The 23,022-nt window shown below is 43.2% G+C and overlaps 1 protein-coding gene across 2 annotated transcripts in view; it reads right to left on the bottom strand.

Moving 5' to 3' along the window:
- Positions 1–23,022, bottom strand: part of ptprea (protein tyrosine phosphatase receptor type Ea) — a 355,733-nt gene that overhangs the window by 9,592 nt on the left and 323,119 nt on the right. For both annotated transcript variants that reach the window (XM_085994684.1, XM_085994685.1), the window contains 7 exons: positions 12,827–12,962; positions 12,372–12,521; positions 9,065–9,158; positions 7,683–7,759; positions 6,863–6,997; positions 4,559–4,684; positions 1,920–2,071 (listed from right to left, as the gene is read on the bottom strand). In XM_085994684.1, coding sequence (XP_085850810.1) covers positions 1,920–2,071; positions 4,559–4,684; positions 6,863–6,997; positions 7,683–7,759; positions 9,065–9,158; positions 12,372–12,521; positions 12,827–12,962 — 870 coding nt within the window. The remainder of the gene's footprint in view (positions 1–1,919; positions 2,072–4,558; positions 4,685–6,862; positions 6,998–7,682; positions 7,760–9,064; positions 9,159–12,371; positions 12,522–12,826; positions 12,963–23,022) is intronic.

Genomic DNA, 23,022 nt, shown 5'->3' with positions numbered 1-23,022 from the left:
GCAATGCAAAGTGAAAAAAAGTTTCAAAGATTTTTTTTTACAAAGGATGACAGTTGAAAAAAAAGATACTGCGTGCAGAAACGATGAGAGTATAAAACTTGCAACACTATTGTGCTTGTAGCCATACTTCACCATCTACCAAAGTGATTTAGAGAAAGCTAAATCCTTTTAAAGCAAACATGAGAGGAAGTATTCCCACTTGACACAGTAAAACTTTAAATGCCACTCGATTTTCTAGAATGAATAAGTAATGGTTGTTAACAGTGCTATTTCCTGCTGCTGACCCAGTGGAAAATATGGATTTTGTGGATTAAAGAATGCTTTACACAATATTAGAGTCCACATTTGTCTTGTACTAATTGATTCTCAATCCTAGCATTTAGTAAATTAATCCTGTGGGGGAACAACTCCACAGTAAATTAACAGTGGCTTACTCCAATACTTGTGCTGTCAATTGTAGGTCAGAACAGACCCAAAATCTTCTGAAATCCATCCAACACGTAACATTGTGAAGTGTGCAATTTCTGCACTTTGAATCAATTCTAGCCCCAAGTAAACTTACCTGTGGGGCAGGTTTTATACTGACCAGTGGCAGAGCCAGTGGGAGGTCATGATTCCAACACCCACACCCACCACCGCCCCCCCCCCCACCATCCCACAAATCGCTTTGAGGTTGGCCAATTTTATATATCAAGACTCGGCCAAAACTGACTGCAAATAATTTACTCACTTTAACTTTTAAATTCCCAATCGCAATTGCGCTGCTGTTTTGAGTCTGATGCGAACAGTAACACGGCATTGGAGGATGGCAGCTTGACTGTGTTGTACCAAGTCGGCCAAATCTGACCTTCAACTCCTCCCCTAATCCTTCAATCTTAACTCCACTCCTGATACTGACACTGATTTGGAGGCAGTATAATGGAAATAGATGCCAGGATTTCTTGCATAATTAGCTCTTGCTGGCTACATGCAACATCACTACTTAGACATGCACAACAATTAAAGACAAATTGTGTTCTGTTATTCCATTCTGTGTAAAGCCAAGGCTTAGATTTTGCATTTGAGTTATGTTGGCTCCTAGATACAAGTCTGCCTATATATTGGTGGGCGTATTGTAAAGATATGCAAATGATGGAAATATATCACCCAATTTATGTCCGTCTACCCCTGGTGTTCAACGTTGCTATGTTTGGTTGAGGGGAGGTAAATTTAAAAATCAAAGTATCAAAAATCTATTGTAATCAATTGCAGAGCTGCCAGCTACGATTTTATTGCCTCTTCTCCCGAAGGCATGATTCATACTGGAGGACGTTTATACAGGCAGCAGCAGTCCACCGGCACTTTGTCCTCATGGTCATTCTTCATGTCTAAGCCTAGACAATGAGTGCCGACAGGTTACTCAATCATGGGAGGGCCATCACTGCTCAGCCTAATCCTATCCTTATGTCTTCTGCAGATGTGCACTTCTCAGCATCGATCCCTGCATTCAGTGAGAAGTGAAAACCCCAGTTAAGTTTTCTCCTTCCAAGCTCAGTTTTGCTGAGGCCAACTATGGTTCCACTTCAACTGGGATCAGCCAATAGGCCAGCAATTGAAAATGGAACCCTGCTGGTCTGCAAAGCCCGGTACTGTATCACACAGAGCATTCACTCTCTGGAGGGAGAGGAACTTCTGACTTGGTGCTGCTGACAGGGAGCCTCACCCTCCAGCCACACAAAGCAGGAAATTGCAGCCATGCTGCTCACTATTTTCTACCCATTAATGGATGGAAGCTCATCCAATTTCCCAATCGGTGCTGATGGTGCACGATGCTTCCAGCCAGCAACGCAAACCCACAAAACCGGCCCTTCTGAGTCAAGACTGTATTAGAAAGGCTGGTGTCACTTTTATCGCTGGTTGTATATTGCATGATGAAGTACCTGCAGTGCACTATGATTGGATGATTGCCGGACTGTTGTTGCTGTCTCTGGACTGCCGCGATGAGGTCTATCATCCCTTTACCTTCGACTGGAATGCCGATCTCAGGCCAGCCATGGAAGTGGAACTGTCGAACTACCCTGCTCTTGTTTTCCTGCATTTCAATTCCAATATTATTATTTTTTAATTAAATGCTATTGGCCAGCCATTACATCAGCATAACATCTTAACAAAACCTAGAAATATTAAATACTCTACCGCAGACACTTTTGTGCTGTATGTTAAGTTTATGGTCGGCTGCACAGGTAATATAATTCCTGTTTGGTAACACACAATAATATATTAACATAGCTCCTGATATACTTTGTGCAATAAATAGTTTTATGACTTGTTGAATATACCTATTAGAATAAACTATTTTTATAAATTATTAAGAGGAAGCTAGACAGGTACATGAGGGGTAAAGGAATTGAAGGGTCTGTTGATAGGGTGAGATGAAGTAAGGTGAGAGGAGGCTTGTGTGGAGCATAAACTCCAGCATAGACCTATTGGGCCGAATGGCCTCTATCTGTGCTGTAATTTCTATGTTTGGTAACGGATCTGTGTAGTGAAAAGAAAGTATCAGTTTAGTGGAATTATATTTATTATATCATAATTATATTTATTGATATCATTGGTGCTAATGCAAGACATACACGAAGAGATAAAAACACACAGCAGTAGCTGGCACAGTGCCACAAAATCTCACACATCCTTTTAAATAAATTTAGCTGGAAGTCTTAAATGTTATTCTTAGTGAAAGCTGGCACCTACAATGATATACTATTTCTTTCAATCACTCAAGATAGTTTTATCTGTGAAATTCAGTTTCACGACCTATTCACAAGTTTATGTGAACCAATTTGCAGTGCGCTCTCTCTTTGGCTTGTCAGAATTTCGTGAGCATTCTGGAAAATGAGCCTATTACAAATATAGTGGCCATTTTGCTCCTGGGAAGGCTGAACAATTTACTGTTCTTCCAGAAAAATACCTCCAAAATTAAAGACTTTTTTTGTCACCCAAATCATCATGTTGTAATGTGCAGTAAAATAATGAACACATTAATGTGTTTATATGAAATTCTTTTGTCTATTATGTTAATGAAGGGTAAGCACTTTCCTTAAAACAGTAGACAGAGGTTTTTCACGTGAATGTGTTAACACACTTATTCCTAATATTGAGCAGCAGGATTTCGATCCCTCTTATCATCACAAATAATCTAGGCAGGCACTCCCGTACAATGCTGAGGGTGGGCTGTGTCGTCAGAGGTGGCCCATCTCTTTGTTCTAATGGTTCAGACAGATGTTAAAAATCCCATGACACCATTGAAAGAGCAATACTGTGTCCAGTTTTGATCTCCTCACAAGGTGGGTGATATTGAGGCTTTGGAGAGGATGTAGAGGAGGGCCACTAGACTAATTCCAAGTCTAAAGCATCTTAGTTATCAAGATAGGTGAAAAGATTTAGGATTCTACGCTTTAGGGATGCGTAGACTTTGGGGTGACCTTATTGAGGTCTATAAAATGCTGAAGGGAATAGATTGTGTTCCAGTTGACAGATTGTTCCAATTAAGTAGGTTAGGGAGGACCAGGGGGTCACAATTTTAAGTTGTATAAGGCCAGATCTAGGTTAGATGTCAGGAGCTGGTTCTTTTCCCAGAGAATAGTGGTCCTCTGGAACAGGCTGCCGTCTTGTGCCATGGACGTCGACTCACTGAATTCCTTCAAGCCAGAGCTTGCTTCTGATTGGGGCAGACATCACCTCTTACAAACGGTAGGTACTTCAGGGAATTCAGGGCTAAAGTGATCTCCTGGACTAGTTTCGATCACCTAGATGGGTAAGAAAGGAATTTCCCAGATTTTTTTCCCTACATTGGCCTGGATTTTATTCTGGTTTTTCATCTCTCCCAGGAGATCACATGGTTTTGGGTGGGGTGGAAAGTGTATATATTGTGATACACAAGATATCACAATTATGTGGGACAGGCTGCATGGACCAGAGGGTCTTTACCTGTCCGTCATTGTTCATATGTTCATAACAGCAGGGAGTTTATTCAGTGTTCTGGGCAACATTACTTCCTCAAATAAAGCCACCAAAACCAGATTAACTGGTTATTCATCTCATTGCTGCGTGTGAGAACATGATCTGTGCAGAATGGATTTTGTTCTTGCCTACATAGTAGTCACTGTGCTTCCAAAGTAATTTACTGCATGCTAAATGCTTTGAGAGCTTTCCGAGAGATGTGGTAAGGGGCTATATTAATGCGAGTCCTTAAGGTTTTATCGTCAGTATTACATGATCATCAGAAAACAAGCGGGACAAGAAACAGTGTTAGTCCCCTCAAAATGAAACAGCTTGCTTTCTTGTAGGTGAACTGACAAAACTCACCCAGTAACAATCATAAGGCAGACCCTGGGCTTTCTGACTGGGAGGGAAATACTTTGCTATTTATACTATTGAAACATCCGTCTCCACCATATTACCAAGGGATACGGGAAGGTGCGTCATTAGTTTTAAAATAAAACAATAACTGCCCATCATTTATAACTTATTATTCTAGAGATATTCATATAATTACAATAAAATCTGAAGCAATACATACAGGGGTGTTTGTGAGAGTGAGGTCTCTGACGCTGAAAGCATCAGAAATGTGGTCATTCTTCATTTCTATTGTGTAGGCTCCATACGCCATAGAGCCCTCTAATGGCCAATACTGGGAACACTTTTCCTGCAGAAAGAATACATGAGTTACAGCATATTTTTAAAATCATAGCAGAACTCTTCAATAGAAAGTTTTTTGGTCATGTTAGAAAGCAGTAGCACGCTTTAAACTTTTGCTACTACGTAGAGATTAAGGGGGGGAAATTCAGTTGTTTATGCCTCCCGATAGCGCCTTAAGAGGGCGCTAATGGGGCACAAAGCAACCAGCGCCCGGGCGCGGCGATGTTTGCGCCGCTCGCGAAATTAACTAGACATTTTGCGGTGGCGCTAAACACTACCACCACGATCTCCTGCGCCGGCAGATTGTGACGTCAGTCGAGTGCGCAATGCCTCGTTAGCGCCCCGGACCGGATATTGAGAGGCGCCCCCTGCCTTACCGCCTGCCGCTAGCAATGACAGGTTGAGGGGAGCGTTTTGCTGTCAGAAAGGGACTAGGGGAGCGCTATTTAAAGGTGACCGCTTCCTGCCGTTTTTTGTCGGTGACATTTTTGCACCATGCATTCTAAGAGAGAGAGAGAGAAAGAGACTTCTGGAGAGATTCAACGCTGTGTGAAGGAGTTTTGAGTACTGAGCTGCACTTTGCAGGTTTATTTTGATTTGCCCTTCCTTGCTTCGCCAGCGCTCTGAGGAAGCGCCTCGCACCTCGGCCTAAGACATGTGTGAAACGCCTGATTTAGCACTCCAATCACCTCCAGGGGCGATAAAAGCCAAGTTTGCTGTCGGAGGCGATAATTAGCGCCAGGTGCTAAACTTTGCGCACGGCCAATAATGGCGCCCCAAACGGGGCGATACTGAATTTTTCCCCCTAACAGTGTAAACCAGTACACAGAGAGACGCCGCAATTCCTGCCCGAGAGTTTCTGTGGGATCTTCTTCTCCTTCTTAGGCAGTCCCTCGGAACTGAGAATGACTTGCTTCCACATTAAAAATGAGCTCGCAGGTGGCTGATTAGTCCAATGCGGGACCTACAGTCTCTGTCACAGGTGGGGCAGACGGTGGTTGAAGGGGCGGGTGGGTGGGGCGCTTGGGTTGACGTGCGCTCCTTGCGCTGCTTGCGCTTGGCTTCCGCTTGCTCCCGGCGAAGAGACTCGAGGTGTTCGGCGCCTTCCCGGATGCTTCTCCTCCACTTTGTGCGGTCTTGGGCCAGGGATTCCCAGGTGTCGGTGGGGATGTTGCACTTTTTCAAGGAGGCTTTGAGGGTGTCCTTGAAGCATTTCCTCTGCCCACCTGGGGCTCTCTTGCCGTGCCGGAGCTCCGAGTAGAGCGCTTGTTTTGGGAGTCTTGTATCGGGCATGCGGACAATGTGACCCACCCGAGAGTCTCTGTGGGATGCCCGGCAGACTTTAACGGCTGCGCCTCATTAGCATCCTGCCGGCCTGCTGCCTGCTCGAAACAGCATAAAGAGGTAGCTGGCCATGTGCTGGCAGGCGACGATCAGGTGGACCGGAAGCTGCCCATCGGCACTCAGGTAATTTGGGCGGGGAAGGTGGGGGAGGGGGGGGAGGGGGGGGGTTGGTGGTGGTGGTGTGGAGGTCCTGGGGTGGCAAGGACCCACAAAGAAGTTTTTATTTTTGAGGACTCCACTGAGTGTCCGGTAGGTTTCCGTCATGGGTGTAACTGGCGGTCACTCCGACCAGTAGGCCTTTAATATTGGCTCAGGGTCCTATCTGAGCAAAAGGACCCCAATTAGCCTGGGGTTGTATGGCGCGGAAAGGGAGCTGCTCAATTTTAACTCTCAGTAACCGGGCGGAGGGACTTATTATCCCCCAATCGTGTCTGTAACTTGGTAAGTTATTAAGTGCTGATTTCAGACACAGCACAGGTATAGGGCTGACTTTTGTGCAAGTTATTGGTGAATACGTGATTGGCATATAAATAAGCTAAATGTGCCATTTGCACTTCTACTAAGATTTGGGAAAATTTTGCCGTTTAATCCATAATATTTCTTAATTCTAAATGATTTAATTACATGGCTTATTTACTAAATTAACATTTGAAAACATTTTCCTGGCCATTTATTCTAATTTATTTTTTGAGTACTGATAGATCTTTGCAGTGTCAAGACATACATATTTTCTGACATGTAATGCAAGGGGAGGCAGAGGTGTTGAGCTATTACTGATTGCAGTCAAAATACTTCATTCTACGTGTGTCCGTGGCGTTAATTGTGATTTTATGTATTGTACCTGCTCTCTTTCTCGGAGTTCCGTGAGCATCACGATGGTGTGAGACTTGCAATCCCAAACCATTCTCCAAAAATCCTCTACTGTATGAGGAACGGGACCTTGAGTAGCAACAAAATAATCCTTCAGCCGATAACCCTGTAATAAAGAAGTTCAGTGACAATCAAAGGTATGTGTGGAAACTGTGCAAGTACTGAGCTACATTTTAGTACATTAACGTTGCTGCTAAACAGGGTTAATTTTCAGCCATTTCATTTCCATTAGCAAGACTTTGCGCCATGTTACTGAAATAAGACTGAGACCGTGCCTAAAGTGCCACCAGTGGTATTTAAATTTTTGTTCTGAAAATAATCACTGTTCTGACATCATACACATTATAGTCAACTCGAGGTAAAGACAGAAACCTGAGCCAAGCACAAAATTATAAGATCATAAACCATCTCCCCATCACTCCCATCATGTAGAATTCCTGTTCCAAGCACTTGTATACAAAATCGTGTTGCAACTATAAGCTGTGGAACAACTATCCACTTTTGAATGTTCAGCTCACTAAATGTAAGCTGCTTGCCGCCACATTTCACATACAGACAATAGAATATTTTACAAGTCTAATCACTATGTTTTAAAATGTGGGTTTATAGTGTTTTAGTCCATTGAATTGACAATTGGATGGGCAAATGAGCTACAAGACATGTCTGCAAATGAGCCATTTCTATCTGTATCTTATGAAATTCATGAACCAAGCAAACTAGTCATATTTTTGGGACTTATCCATAAGAATACATGTAAATACCCAAAATACAACCATGGTAAGTATACTTACATCTATGTATGAAGCATTGATATAGTCTGAGAATTCTTGCCCCCTTTTCCTGGGCAGAACGACTCTGTTGAAATCATCTTAAAAATATAAAATAAATGACATTCAGCCTAATACCAATTGAGCCTGTCTTGTTATCAGTTTGACAGAAATACATGTCAAAGAGAGACTGTGCTCCACCAGGTAATAAATATAATGAAAATAGTTTTAGTTCCTTGGCTGACTATAAGGGGGGGAACATGCCAGGTGGGGAGGAGTAAGGAGTCTAATCTTAGCTCTTCAATGATGCTCAAGTTTTTTGGGGGGGCAAGGACAGAGAAAATGATTTTTTTTAAAAACCTATTTGCTGTACTAACAATAACGCAAGAAAAAAATATGTGCTATTATTATCCAATAAAAGGGATGCACCAAGTGGAACAATGAAATACCAGATTTATAAAGGTAGGTATGAACTTTAAATCTGGACAGGCTAGAAACTAGATCCTGTCAATCAACGATTAAAGTTGCATTGATGAGGCGGCCTTCCTTAATTCAGCAGGGACACACACACTTACCTGTGCCAAGACGCATGGGAAATCTGTACCAAGGCACTGACAGTACGTGCAAAGGGATAAGTACCTCAGATTTCTCCATATATTAATATAATAAAGAGTGCCATCAATTTAAAGTTAACTCCTATTCAAGTGTATAAATAATGTGCTATTCCACTGTGTATTCACCTACTTAAAAATAAAATTAGTAGAAATGAGTTTGAGCTGATTTTTACAATTTTAAGCCATATTCTCAAGGGGCAATATTACACAGATGATAATTTAATGCATGGCCGAACAGCATGGGCCCCCCTCACACCCAACCAATCCCGATGATCACTCCCACAGTATCCAGCAGCATGGAAACACAGTTTAGCAGCTCTACGAGCACTTAATCACTTCATTCATGTTAGGAAAATAAATTTCAGTGTAAACACAATCAACTACAAAAAGTCTTAAGTTTAAACCAGTGGTGGTGCTTTGATTTTTATTCCTTGTTTTGTTTATTTCTATCACTTCACACCACTCCCTAGGTGAGACAGCAGGCAGGAAAGTTGTTCCAAAGTCTCCAGCAATGCCACTGCCTAGCTCTCTGGGATGAGCAATGCAAACAACCTTGGTAGAATTCATTGGCACTTTCCCACTCTCCCTTTGGGGAAAGCACCTGGTTATGCTTGCTGCCTCCCTCTGACAGTGTGGGAACTGATATATGAGTGGGTACTTATGCGGTAACTTTGAAGGAAAGTGTCCCGAGGTGACTTACTCCTGATGGATAATGGGAATTATTTCAATATATGTGGAGATTGAATAAATGATGAAAAGTAGTTTATTAATTTTATATGTTAAATCACTTACAGGGAATGATCTGAAGGACTCTGGCTTTTTTCATGTTTACTGGCTTATTCCCTGTTCTCATATTGTCCTTCCTTATTCGGACTGTAGTTAATTTCTGTAGTAACAATATAGAATGGAAGTGGTCAAGGCAATACAACAATCAAAAAATAGAAACTTTTAATACTTGATAATAATGCTACAGCTTGTAAACGGAAATAAAAATGAAGCTAAGAACATCTAAAACAAGAAGGAATTTTTTTAAAAATTAATCGGGGTGATTTTCACAGGCTGCTTTAGGCGCTAAAGAGCCTCCGAGGTGGCCAAGATGGGGTCTTGAGCAGAAACACCGGTTTAGCCTGCCTTTAGCGCAAGACGCCATCTTGAGAAAGGAATTGAAGTGCGTGCAAGGAACAGCCGCCCGGAGGATCATTAAGGTGCTGATTGTCACTTTAATTACCTGCTAGCACTTATTAAAGAGGCTGCACGACATTTTGGTGGATAGCGCTTGACCTAATGCCATCTCCCAACAGCGGCCAGCTGAATAGGAGTAAACAAGTCATTGCTGAGGATTTTGAGTGCTACTTATAGGCATACACACCTTTTATTGCTCACTTTCTGCTGGAGGTTTGAACAGGACTTTTGAAACACATGGGGAGACTTTTTGGGACACTTTATCAAGACTTCAGCAACACTCTATCAACATTTATTCCAGAAATTCTCTGAGGACTTCACCTAAAAAGAGTGAGTACTACTCTACCTTATTGGACACCTTATTGGCGTCACCAGGAGAAAAGGAGTGCTTGGCCATCGGTATCTTGCTAGGGGTCCCCCTTAGTCTGTTGGGGGAATGGGAGGAGGATGTGAGGCCAGGCAGAGCAGCACCAGCTGCTGCAGGAGAGGGGGACAGGAGGGCGGTGAGGGTAAGGTGGTGTCCTTCCCCTCTGCAGGTGCAGGACATTCCTCCTCCTCTGGACCTCCTCCACCAAGACCTCCAGTGCCACGTCCGAGAAATGTGCGCCCTCTCCCTCGGTCCCGGAGCCATCCTGAAACCTGCCATTGTGTGCCAGCCAGTGCACTCCACACCTCAGTGGAAGTGGGTGCGTGGAGCCCACATATACTGCTCCACGAAAATTACTTCTAATCAGCAGTTGAGTGCTAAACCTGCAGGTGTCTGTTTTAGCGCCTCCAGGCAAGTTCAAATTATGGTAAGAAGCAATTAGGCTCAAAATTGCAGGCTCAAACAGACTTTCAAAACAGGCGTGTCTTGTTAACACAACACTCACTTGGCGCTTGTTTTCGTCATTTCACCACAATAACCCCCAAAGACTGACATTAATTTTCTCCTTCAGCCATACTCAAATAGCAGGCAAGAGCAGCCACATAATCTGCTCTCAATCTTCCTCCAATGTTGCTATGAAGTCGTCAGAGGTAGTGTTACAATATTATCTGGATAAATTCTGCGGCCAATTTCCTTTCACTCCTAGTGGAAAGGTGCTCGGCCTAAGCTGGCCGTCTCCCCCTCCCCTCCCCGCCACCAGACAGGTGAAATCAAGAATTCAGCAGAGTGGCGGATTCAAATCTGTGCTCCAATACCACTTTCTCAGGGCAACTAGGAATGGGCAATAAATGCAGCCTTGCCAGCCCCAGCGCTATCCACATCCTGATAACAAATTTAAAAAACATTCACCGAGGGAGGGAATTGAAGCAGACTCAATGGGCTGGATTTTCATTCAGAAGTCGGGAAGGAGGCGGGACTACAACTTTCGGGTTTTAGTCCCGCCTCCATCAAGATGTAGCCAATCCACACGATTTTCACTTGATTGACCTTGTTGAGCGGGCTCAGCAGGCCAATTAAGGGCCACCCGGCAACAGGTGATGTCACAGACTGAAATTTCATCTGTCAAGACGTGTTGACAGATGAAATATCAGTGTTTCACAGCTGTTTGAAGCTGTCAAACACTGACAGTCTTACTTCTAACTTGAGTCCTTCAACGCAGACTCAGTTAGAAGTCTCGCTGGCACTGAAAGCTGCAAGCTGTCACTTTTGACAAATCGCAGCCGTTCTGCTTTCTGTGCCGGCTGAATGATGGACTCCCGAAACCTAGAGGAAGGAAGGCTTTAAAGGTAAGTACAGGTAATTTAAACTTCTTTACACACTTTAGACACACCAAACACACTTACCTTTGCACTCATGCACCCATCACTCACCTGAACACCGACATCTCGACCCCTCCAAGTCCTTCAACCCAACGGCCCGACTCCTCTAACCTGGCGTGGTTTGGAGCCATTGGGAATCCCACATGGCACCCTTCAAAATAGGGATTAGGCTAAAAACTGCCTGTTAACTACCTGTTAACAGGCAGTTAATTGACACTAATCCCTTCCCGCCTCAGGTCGGCGGGTCCCAGTGCGGGGCGGGTACCCGCCTCCTTTGAAACTTACATGGAGGCGGGTTTTGGGCGGGATGGTGTCGGAACCCCTGAATTCGGGATTTTAGCCCCCCACACGCCTAAAAGCCCACCTCACGGCACAATGAAAATCAACCCCAATAAATGGGTTCAAGAGACAACAGTTTCTGAAGAAATAACAACAGAAAATGCTGGAAAAACTCAGCAGGCCAGGCAACATCCGTGGAGAGAAAATAGAGCCAACGTTTCGGGTCAAACCCTTTGTCAAGACTGGAAAAGCACAGGAAATGAAATAGATTGAAAGGCCAGGCTGGGAGAAAACAAAAGAGAAGTGAAGAGACATTAAGAGGTATTCAAAACGAGACGAGATGGTGATAGTTTCTGGAGAAGGAAGGGACCGAGGGATATGGGAAGATGTCTTGGGCCAAATGGCCTTTCCCTGTTCCTAAATATTCTATGATTTTAATACTTCTTATAAAAGCATAGCGTACAATGTCACTACTACCAGAGAGGATTTAAAGCTTTTTGTGAGCAGAATCATGAGTTATTTAGTTATCCAATATCAGTTATCCAGTTCTGATGAAGGGTCATTGACCTGAAACGTTAACTCTGTTTCTCTCTCCACAGATGCTGCCTGACCTGCGGAGTATTTCCAGCATTTTCTGTTTTTACTTCAGATTTGCAGCATCCGCAGAATTTTGCTTTGTATGAGTTATTTATCTGGTCGGTTATTCACTGCACTCAATGTTCTACAGTTGGCACTGAATATTTGTAAAAATAAATCTATAAGTTAGAGTATTGGAATGTAGTGTGTTAATCAATGGCAGATTTACTATATATTGCAGTCCAAAGAATAATTTTTGTAGCCGGTGCAATATCAAATGGCTAGTACTTCTTTGGTTACTAACTTATTGACTCACATTAAACTCTTCTTCTAAACCTGTGATGTCAAATTGCCCTGCTTTACTGTGGAGCTTCTGTATATGCTTCTCCAAAGAGCTCACATCCAGCTCTGTGTCACCGTACAAGTAATGCTCAAGCAGGGCCTGATAAATGAAGGAGTACTGCATCTGCAAGGAACAATAAAGTGAATCAAAACCACGTTGACACCTAGATGTGTAGCACGTTTTTACAATATCATAAATTATACAGAAGTCCATTAGAACCAGAGGACAGTTCCTGAGATACCAACAGAGCTGTGTTCAGGCATCAGCTACATGCACAGTAATGAAAATAAATTAAATAAACTGGGGCAAACAGCAGGCTGAGAGAGAAAATCTTTATAGAAGGCAAAGACTGATCTTTTTTTTCCTTTAAAGCATTGGCAACATTCCAACCTAACAGGAAAACCTGATACAAACAGGCTAATACTTACGTCAGTTTGAACTAGCTGTGAGCGCTGTTTGCGAATTCTTGACACAAAACCAAAGACATCCACTTTCTGCTCTGCATACATCATATCAATCATAGCATCGATAACTATGAATGTTCCAGTTCTGCCTACACCAGCACTGCAATTTAAAAAGAATAGCAGAGTTATGTTTCCAATGTCTTCCATGTTTCAGGAATCCTGCAATTGGCCATGTATCATTAGAAATAATAAAATCCACTTTCAGTTGTTTCCCTCTCTTTTCAAATCCTTCATGCTCCACGCACCATTCCATGGCCATGGGTGGACAGAAGACATAACCCATGCTTTTGTTCTTTCTAGGTTATAGAAAGGGGCAGGTTAGGCTAATAAACTAATGTAACTTACTTTTCTGGGAGAGATCACCTCTCCTCTGATCGCCACTCCCTTCAGATCCCCCAGCTGAGATTAGGAATTTACAGGTGTGGAATCACAACTGTTTATCCAAGTCCCATTCCTATCTGATACAGTGCATTGCCACACTTGTGTGCCACCAGGCTACAAGTTTAACGTGATTTTCCAAAAATTGTCGTAGCATTAGATCCAGAAAAGTGATTCTGCATGTCCTACCTTAATCTGGTGCTAAAGTGTACAGACTCAAACGTTCAGTGGACTTTTCAAGAATTTCAGAATTTATATGTTCATTTAAAGAATTTCATCAAAGTAACTCTCACTCCCTTTGTACAAAACTATTCCAGGTGTAACCCACGCAGGTAACTACAGCTTTTGGTTGAATAGACCTGGTAGGCACTTAGCAATTCCTCCTACCCCTAGAATAAAAAATGGATTTTGAACTATAATTCCAAATTAAACAGGCGTGACACATCCGTTCTAACCTCAAGTACCAGAATGACAAATTGTGCACTGACAAACAGTCACAAATGTTAAACAGATTGATATCTTTTTTAACATATTAGGGGCATGAAATTATGCGATTGGATTAACAGTGGCACTAAAAAGGACGCACAACAGGAATTAAACCCACCTATTTCTATCATTCATTATCTTGCTCTCATTCTCTCTCTGTCTCTTTTTCATTGTCTCTTTATTTTCCTTTCTCTCATTCCCTTTCTCTTGTTTTCCTCTTTCCCTGTCTCTTTCATTTCATCTTTCCCACACTCTGGCCGCGAATTTAATTCTGAAGGTGGGATGGGGCGGGTCAGCTGGTTTCCAGGTTCCGGTCCCACCCCCAGCTGCCTCCGCTCTGCAGATGTGATTTTCCCTTGATTGGCCTTGTTAAGCCCGGCCAATTAACAGGAAGCGGGTCTGATGACATCATTTGATGACGCATCATCTGCCGGTTTCCTAAAAGGGACCATGCACAATTTTATTTTGACAGTTGATCTGTCAGTGTTTGACAGCATTGGGGTGCTGCAAACACTGACAATCACTGCACAAAGGTGAACACTTGCACCCAGGCTCTCCAATGACTCCCTCCATATGCTTATGGAGGAAGTCACAGCACGCAGGGAGGTTCTCTTCCCTTCCAAGGGCGGAAGAGACCTCCCCAGGACAGCAACTTACTTTGAACCTCCACCCAACCCTCTCTCTCTACTTTATCACTTCTCCATCTCACTAGCCACCCCTCACACTCACCCTCATCCTACTGCAAGCATACCAACTAACGCACTTGAGGAAGGATGTGAAGGCCTTAGAAAGGGTGCAGAAAAGATTAAAAGAATAATTCCAGGGATGAGGGACTTCAGTTACGTGGATAGACTGGAGAAGCTGGGATTGTTCTCCTTAGAGCAGAGAAGGTTGAGAGGAGATCTGATAGAGGTGTTCAAAATCATGGGGGGTCTAGAAAGAGTAGATAGAGAGAAACTGTTCCCATTGGTGGAATAGTCGAGAACCAGAGGGCACAGATTTAAGGTGATTGGCAGAAGAACCAAAGGCAACATGAGGAAAAACATTTTTACACAGCAAATTGTTAGGATCTGGAATGCACTGCCTGAAAGAGTGACAGAGGCAGATTCAATCAAAGAAATATAGAAACAGAGTAGATAGGAGCAGGAGTAGGCCATTCGGCCCCTCGAGACTGCTCCGCCATTCAATGCGATCATGGCTGATCATCCAAGTTCAGTACCCGGTCCCTGCTTTCTCCCCATACCCCTTGATCCCTTTAGCCTTAAGAAATATATCCAACTCCTTCTTGAATATATTTAATGAATTGGCCTCTACTGCCTTCTGTGGTAGAGAATTCCACAGGTTCACCACTCTCTGGGTGAAGAAATTCCTCCTCATTTCTGTCCTAAAAGGCCTACCCCTTATCCTTAGACTGTGACCCCTGGTTCTGGACTCCCCGACCATCAGGAACATCCTCCCTGCATCTAGTCTGTCCAGTCCTGTCAGAATTTTATAAGTTTCAATGAGATCCCCTCTCATTCTTCTAAACTCCAGCGAGTACAAGCCCAATCGACCCAATCTCTCCTCATACGTCATTCCTGCCATCCCAGGTATCAGCCTGGTGAATCTTCGCTGAACTCCTTCCATGGCAAGAATATCCTTCTTCAGATAAGGCGACCAAAACTGCACACAATACTCAAGATGTGGTCTCACCAAGGCCCTGTACAACTGCAGCAAGACATCCTTGTTCCTGTACTCAAACCCTCTCGCTATGAAGGCCAACATACCATTTGCCTTCTTAACCGCCTGCTGCACCTGCATGCTTACCTTCAGCGACTGGTGCACAAGGACACCCAGGTCTCGTTGCACTTCCCCTTCTCCCAATCTATTGCCATTCAGATAATAAACTGCCTTCCTGTTTTTGACACCAAAGTGGATAACCTCACATTTATCCACGTTATATTGCATCTGCCATGCTTCTGCCCAATCACCCAACCTGTCCAAATCATCCTGTAGTTTCTCGGCATCCTCCTCACAGCACACACGCCCACCCAGCTTTGTGTCGTCTGCAAATTTGGAGATATTACATCTAGTTCCCTCGTCTAGATCATTAATATATATTGTGAATAGCTGGGGTCCAAGGACCGATTCCTGCGGTACCCCACTAGTCACTGCCTGCCACTCGGAAAAAGACCCGTTTATTCCAACTCTTTGCTTTCTATCTGCCAACCAGTTCTCCATCCAAGTCAATACCTTGCCCCCAATCCCATGTGCCTTAACTTTACATGCTAATCTCTTATGTGGGACCTTATCAAAAGCCTTCTGAAAGTCCAAATACACCACATCCACTGGTTCTCCCTTATCTATTTTACTAGTTACATCCTTAAAAAATTCCAGTAGATTAGTCAAGCACGATTTATCTTTTGTAAATCCATGTTGACTTTGTCCGATCCTGTCACTGTTTTCCAAGTGCTCTGCTATTACATCTTTTATAATGAACTCTAGCATTTTCCCCACTACCGATGTCAGGCTTACCGGTCTATAATTCCCCGTTTTCTCTCTACCGCCTTTTTTGAATAGTGGGGTAACATTAGCTACCCTCCAATCCATGGGTACTGTTCCAGATTCCATCGAATGTTGGAAGATGATCAGCAATGCATCTACTATTTCTAGGGCCACTTCCTTAAGTACCCTCAGATGTAGATTATCAGGCCCTGGGGATTTATCGGCCTTCAATCCCATCAATTTCCCTAACACCATTTAGGGTGCTCCGGTTTCCTCCCACAGTCCAAAGATGTGCGAGTTAGGTTGATTGGCTATGATAAATTGACCCTTAGTGTTAGGGGGATTAAATACGTGGGGTTACGGGGATAGGATGGGATATGTGTTGGTGTAGGGGTTACGGGGATTGGGTGGGATATGTGTCGGTGCAGGCTCGATGGGCTGAAATGGCCTCTATCTGCACTGTGGGATTTCTGTGAACATGTTTTCTGTGAACCATTTCCCTACAAATACTGATTTCTTTCAGTTCCTCCCTTTCATCAGACCCTATGTTCCCCGACATTTCTGGGAGATTATTTGTGTCCTCCTTTGTGAAGACTTTCAAAGGGGAATTGGATAAGTAACTGAAGGAAAAAAATTTGCAGGGCTATGGGGAAAGGACGGGGGAGTGGGACTAGCTGAAGTGCTCTTGCAGAGAGCCGGCACAGGCTCGACAGGCCAAATGGCCTCCTTCTGTGCTGTAACCATTCTATGATTCTATCATACACTTTGGGGGAAAAATTTGGTTGCTTTGCGCTCCCGTTAGCGCCCTAAGAGGCGAAATTGACCAGACATTTTGTGGCGGCGCTAAACACTACTGCCATGACCTCCTGCGCCCGCAGATCGTGACGTCAGTTGAGCGTGTAACGCCCCAGTAGCGCCCCAGACCGGAAATTGAGTGGCGCCCCCTGCCTATCCGCCTGCCACTCGCAACGACAGGTTGAGGGGAATGTTTTGCAGTTGGGAAGGGACTGGGGGAGCGCTATTTAAAGGCGGCCGCTTCCTGCCTTTTTTTGTTGGTGACAGTTTTGCACCACGCATTCTGAGAGAGAGACTTCTGGAGAGATTCAACACTGTGTGAAGGAGTTTTGGGTACTGAGCAGCACTTTGCAGGTTCATTTTGATTTAACCTTCTTTGCATTGATTTAGAAGAGACTATGGGGGCTGCACTCCGAGTTCTTTCCCCGGGCCTCTCCATTGTTCTTTCCAGCAGATTTGATGTACAGGTCTCTCCAGGCCGAGATTCAAGGCTGCAATGAGCAGGGTGTGGATGGAGAGCAAGATCGACCCTCCCCTTTAAGAACTGGCTGGTGCCAGTGTGTCTGTGTTCCATTGCTGACTGACATCACGAGCTTCACCAGCGCTCTGAGGTAGCACCTCGCTCCTTGGCGTTAACGTCTTAAGAGAGGTGTGTAGCGCCTGATTTAGCACTCCAATCACCTCCAGGGGCGATAGAAACCAAGTTTGCAGTCGGAGGCAATAATTAGTGACAGGTGCTAAACTTTGCGCCCGGTCGATAATTGCGCCCCAAACAGGGCGATACCGAATTTCTCCCCCTTTATGTTACTCTACATTGTGTGTATGTGTGCTAACCATATCACTCAAAGAGCTACATTTCAGCCACAGAAGTGCCACATTCTGCTTGCAGGATGCCAGTTATCTACTTTGGACAAAATTATGGAGATAGATGTCCTGCCTTTCTTCAAATATATGTGCAGGATAATGTTACTGTCGTATCATGGGGAGCAGGCCAGTGCCACAGGGGCTCTATTCATTGGAAGCATTTTGTGTCAAGTGTATTTCTCTACAGCTGTACCTTGCTCTATCTTAGGCTATGTGCATCAACCTTTTATTTTGCCCAGATGAGGCAGAATAGGGAGTTTCAAAGACTTTTATACAAATACTAATTCCCCAAACAACTTACAAGTTTGATCAGATAGGAATTAGGAATGAGCAGGATAACATCATTCAAAGAACCAATGAGATCCTACCACAATTGTCTATTTTAATCATTTAGTTATCATCCATTATATTAGTAATCTAATAAAGTAGGTGTCCGATCAGGTGGTGATATTTGTGGGAGGTTGTAAAAGTTTGTTTTCTGAGGGTAAATTAACTGATTGATGCTTAGCTGATATTTTCTTTCGATGTTACATATATCTTGGAGACATTTTCTCAAAACAAGCTTCTAAGGTTCCTATGGCACAGGTGGCCTGACCTTTCACTAAAGACTGTTATCTTGCGGGCTGGTAATAATGCAACATACATACTACTAGCTTCTGGACCAGTCTTTGACAGTAGCTTTCTCTAGAAAAGATTTCAAGGGAAAAACACAATTGCCTGGGTTCCCTGAGTACAACAGTATAAAGAGCATTGCACATCCTCGCAGTGAAACCTCTGTTCCACTTCTGAAGGACAAGTAAGGGGCATAAACAGATTAAGGAATTGTCTCCTGAAACAATTGGAAAGATGTTGGATTTGGATTAAAGCTAGCACAACCTTGTATTATACAAGGGGGAAAGAACTGCCTACATGAGAGCTTGTAGTTTATGCGTTCTGCTTACAAATACCAGCACTGCAACCAGTATTGATTTCTAAGAAAGAAACTTCATAATACATGAGCAGAGCAGTTCACAGAATTAATATATAAGGTTGTGTAAAACAGAGGTTCAAATCCCATGGTAGGATTAGCAGAAGCATAGAAATTCGACATACCCAAACTCCTTATGAAGGTAAAGATGAAAGGATATTCAGCAGTGGATTTTCCTTCAAGGAGAATGTGTAAAAGCAGATATAGCTACTTGATAAACTTTAATGGAGCTGGAGTCTACACCTTGCAAAAGGAGATACTGAGGCTAGTTTTGAAATGAGCTGGAGTATGAATTGGAGATACTTCGACACATAAGAGAGGGTTAGGAGTATCTGGCCAGTTTGCTCCAGACCTCAGTCACACCTAGTAGAGAGGTGCAGGATCAGAATGGGGTTGGCATGACCGATAGCGTACAGAGTAAGGGGAACCCAAGTGAGATAGAGAATGAGGATCTGCAGAAACTGATCCTATCCAACAGGCACAATGTACTTGCTACCTGTGAGGATAAGGATAAAGGCTGTCGGAAGGACAGCTAGAATACTGAGCATGGCACCTTGGAGCAGGAGGCTGTCCAATGGGTGGAGGAGGAGGAGGGGAAGCATAATGTGGTAGTTGTGGGGATTCAATAATTAGGGGGACTGATAGCATCCTTTGCAAGCAGGATCAAGTATCCCACATGGTATGTTGCCTAGCTGGTGCCAGGGTGGGGAACATCTCGAACTGGCTTCTAAGGATATTGGAGAGGGTGGGGGAGGGATCCAGTCATTGTGGTCCATGTTGGGACCAACAACATAGGAAAGGGTAGGCAAGAGGTCCTGTTTGGAGAGTACCAGGAACTGGGAGCTAAATTAAAGAACAGGACCTCAAGGGTTATAATTTCTGTATTATTACCCAAGCCACATGCAAATTGGTGCAGGGATAAGCAGATTAGGGAGGTGAACACGTGGCTGAAGGAGTGGTGTGGGAAAGAGGGCTCCCATTTCGTGGAACACTGGCACCAGTACTGGGACAGGAAGCAACTGTACCGTTGGGACAGGCTCCACCTGAACCAGGCTGGGACCAGGGTCATAGCAGAAAAGATTAATAGGGCGGTCATGAGGACTTTAAACTAGTAATTGGGGGGAGGGCTCGGTAGAAAAGGTAGTATAAATAATATTTCTAAAACAAACAAAAAAGGAAGAGAGTAGAGTAATAATCAGAAATTGTGCTTTCGGTACTACAGGTAAAGGGGAAACTAAAAGATGTAAAGTAATTAGACCAGGAGAGAGAAATAAGAAATGTCTACGTAAAACATTAGAGCAGAAGGACAGGTTAGGGTGTGTGGCCCAAATAAGCATTCTTTATACGAAATATAAGGAACAAATTGTTTGAATTGTGGGTGCAAATTCAACTTGGAGGGTATGATGTGGTAGCCATTACTGAGACATGGCTGCAAGATGGTCAGGACTAGGAACTAAATATACCAGGTTTTAAGGTCTACAGGAAAGATATGAAAAATGGTAGAGTGGGAGGAGTAGCCTTAGTGATTAAAGATGAAATCACTTAAATGATAAGAGAGGATATAACGAGAGGTAAGCAAGCATTGGAGACTTTATGGGTAGAATTAAGAAATAGAAAAGGATTTAAGACTGTTGTGGCAGTTGTGTATAGGCCCCCTGGTAGCAGCTGTGAAGTGGTAGAATGTATAAATGCAGAGATTATACAAGCATGTAGCAAAGGCATAGTGGTTTTAATGGGGGATTTTAACTTTCATATAGATTGGGATAAGCATACTAGCTCATGTCAGAAAGGTAGTGAATTTCTTGAACGTGTTCAGGATAGTTTTCTGCAACAATATGTTCTATGATCGAGGTCAACGTAGTGTTTGAAAGGGAGGAATACGAAACAGCTCCTAAGATTCTAGATTTAGGTAAGGCTGACTTCAACATGATGAGACAGAGATTGTGCACAGTAAGCTGGGCAAATCTGTTAATAGGTAAAACAATAGAAGATCAGTGGGAGGTGTGCAAAAGAGAATTTAATGTGATATAGGACCAGTTTATACCCCTAAGGGCCAAGAGCTCAAATTGCTAAAGTCAAATTGCTAAAGAGGTAAGAGGCAACATAAAACTAAAAAAAAAAGGATAAAAAATGCAAAAACTAGCACAGATCCTGGCAACTGGGAGAGATACAAAGAACAACAAAAGGTCACAAAACACGCAAGAGCTACAAAAAGGAAATATGAAAAGAAACTTGCAAGGGATATCAAAATGAACACAAACATTTTGCAATTATATTAGGAAAAAGAGGGTGCTTGGGAGCAATGTGGGCCCCTTGAAAATTGATAACGGTGATATTGTAAATGACAATAAGGAAATGGTGGACACGTTGAATAACTACTTTGCATCAGTATTTACAGTAGAGGAAGAGGATAGCATGCCAGACATCGCAAGGAAACTAATATTTAATTAGGGACGGAGACTCACCAAAATTAACGTAAGCAAAATAACAGTAATGAAGAAAATAATGGCACTAATGAGTGACAAATCCCCAGGACCAGATGTTTCCATCCCAGGGTTTTAAAGGAAGTAGGTGAGAACATTGCAGATGCCCCAAATATAATCTTCCAAAGTTCTCTTGATTCGGGAACCGTTCCTTTAGATTGGAAAATTGCACATGTCGCTCAGCTATTTAAGAAAGGAGAGAGAGGGAAACCAGGGAATTATAGACCAGTTTGCATAACATGTATTGTCAGGAAATTACTAGAGTCTATAAGTAAGGGTAGAGTGACTGAACACCTGATCAGAGAGAGCCGGCATGGATTTGTAAAGGATAGGTCATGCCTGATGAACCGGAATTTTTTGAAGAGGTGACTAAAGTAGTGGACAGGGGAATGTCTATGGATGTTATTTATATGGGCTTCCAGAAGGCATTTGATAAAGTCCATCATACGAGACTGTTAGTTAAAGTTGAAGCTCATGGAATTGAAGGCAACTTATTGTCCTGTTTAGGAAATTGGCTGAGTGGCAGGAGACAGAGAGCAGGGATAATGGGCAGGTACTCTAATTGGCACAGGATGTGACTAGTGGTGTCCCGCAAGGATCTGTGTTGGGGTCTCAACTATTCACCGTATTTATTAATGACTTAGATGATGGGTTAGAAAGCCACGTATCCAAGTTTGCCAATGACACAAAGATAGGTGGCATTGTACGCAGTGTAGATGGAACATAAAATTACAAAGAGATATTAAAAGATTAAGCAAATGGGCAAAACTGTGGCAAATGGATTTCAATGTAATCAAGTGTGAGGTCATCTACTTTGGATCTAAAAAGGATTGAACAGAGTACTTTCTAAATGGTGAAAAGCTAAAAACAGTGGAGGTCCAAAGAGACTTAGGGGATTTATGTACATAGATCATTAAAAGATCATGAGCAGGTACAGAAAATAATCAAAAAGGATAATAGAATGCTGGCCTTTATATCTAGAGGGCTAGAATACAAGTGGGTAGAAGTCATGCTGCAGCAAGACAGAGTCCTGGTTAGACCACACCTGGAGTACTGAGAGCAGTTCTGGGCACCACACCTTCGGAAGGATGTATTGGCCTTGGAGGGAGTGCAGCGTAGATTTACCAGAGTGATACCTGGACTCCAAGGGTTAAATCACGAGGAGATAGTACACAAACTAGGGTTGTATTCCCTGGAATTTAGAAGGTTAAGGGGTGATTTGATTGAAGTTTTCAACATATTAAGGAGAACTGATAGGGTAGATAGAGAGAAACTATTTGTGCTGGTTAGGAAGTCTAGGACTAGGGGGTATAGTCTAAAAATTAGAGCCAGACCTTTCAGGAGTGAAGTTAGGAAACACTTCTACATGCAAAGGGTGGTAGAAGTTTGGAACTCTCTTCCACAAACAGCAAATAATGCAAGGTCAATTATTAATTTTAAACCTGAGATTGATAGATTTCTGTTAACCAAAGGTATTAAAGGATATGGGGCAACGGCAGGTATATGGAGTTAGGTCACAGATCAGTCATGATCTCATTGAATAGCAGAACAGGCTCAAGGGGCTAAATGGCCTACTCCTGTTGCTATGTTCTTATGCACCTACTGGTTAATCATTTCAATTTTGCAAATAAAGCTTCCTTGTGGGATATTTTCTTCCTGTTACTTAAAAAGGTATTATTTCTGCAATTGTTCCAGGTTTCTGT

Source organism: Somniosus microcephalus, chromosome 8 (assembly GCF_052327205.1).
Source record: "Somniosus microcephalus isolate GS21.2 chromosome 8, FLI_Smic_1.0, whole genome shotgun sequence".
NCBI lineage: Eukaryota > Metazoa > Chordata > Chondrichthyes > Squaliformes > Somniosidae > Somniosus > Somniosus microcephalus.
This window is presented reverse-complemented; position numbering and strand designations above follow the sequence as displayed.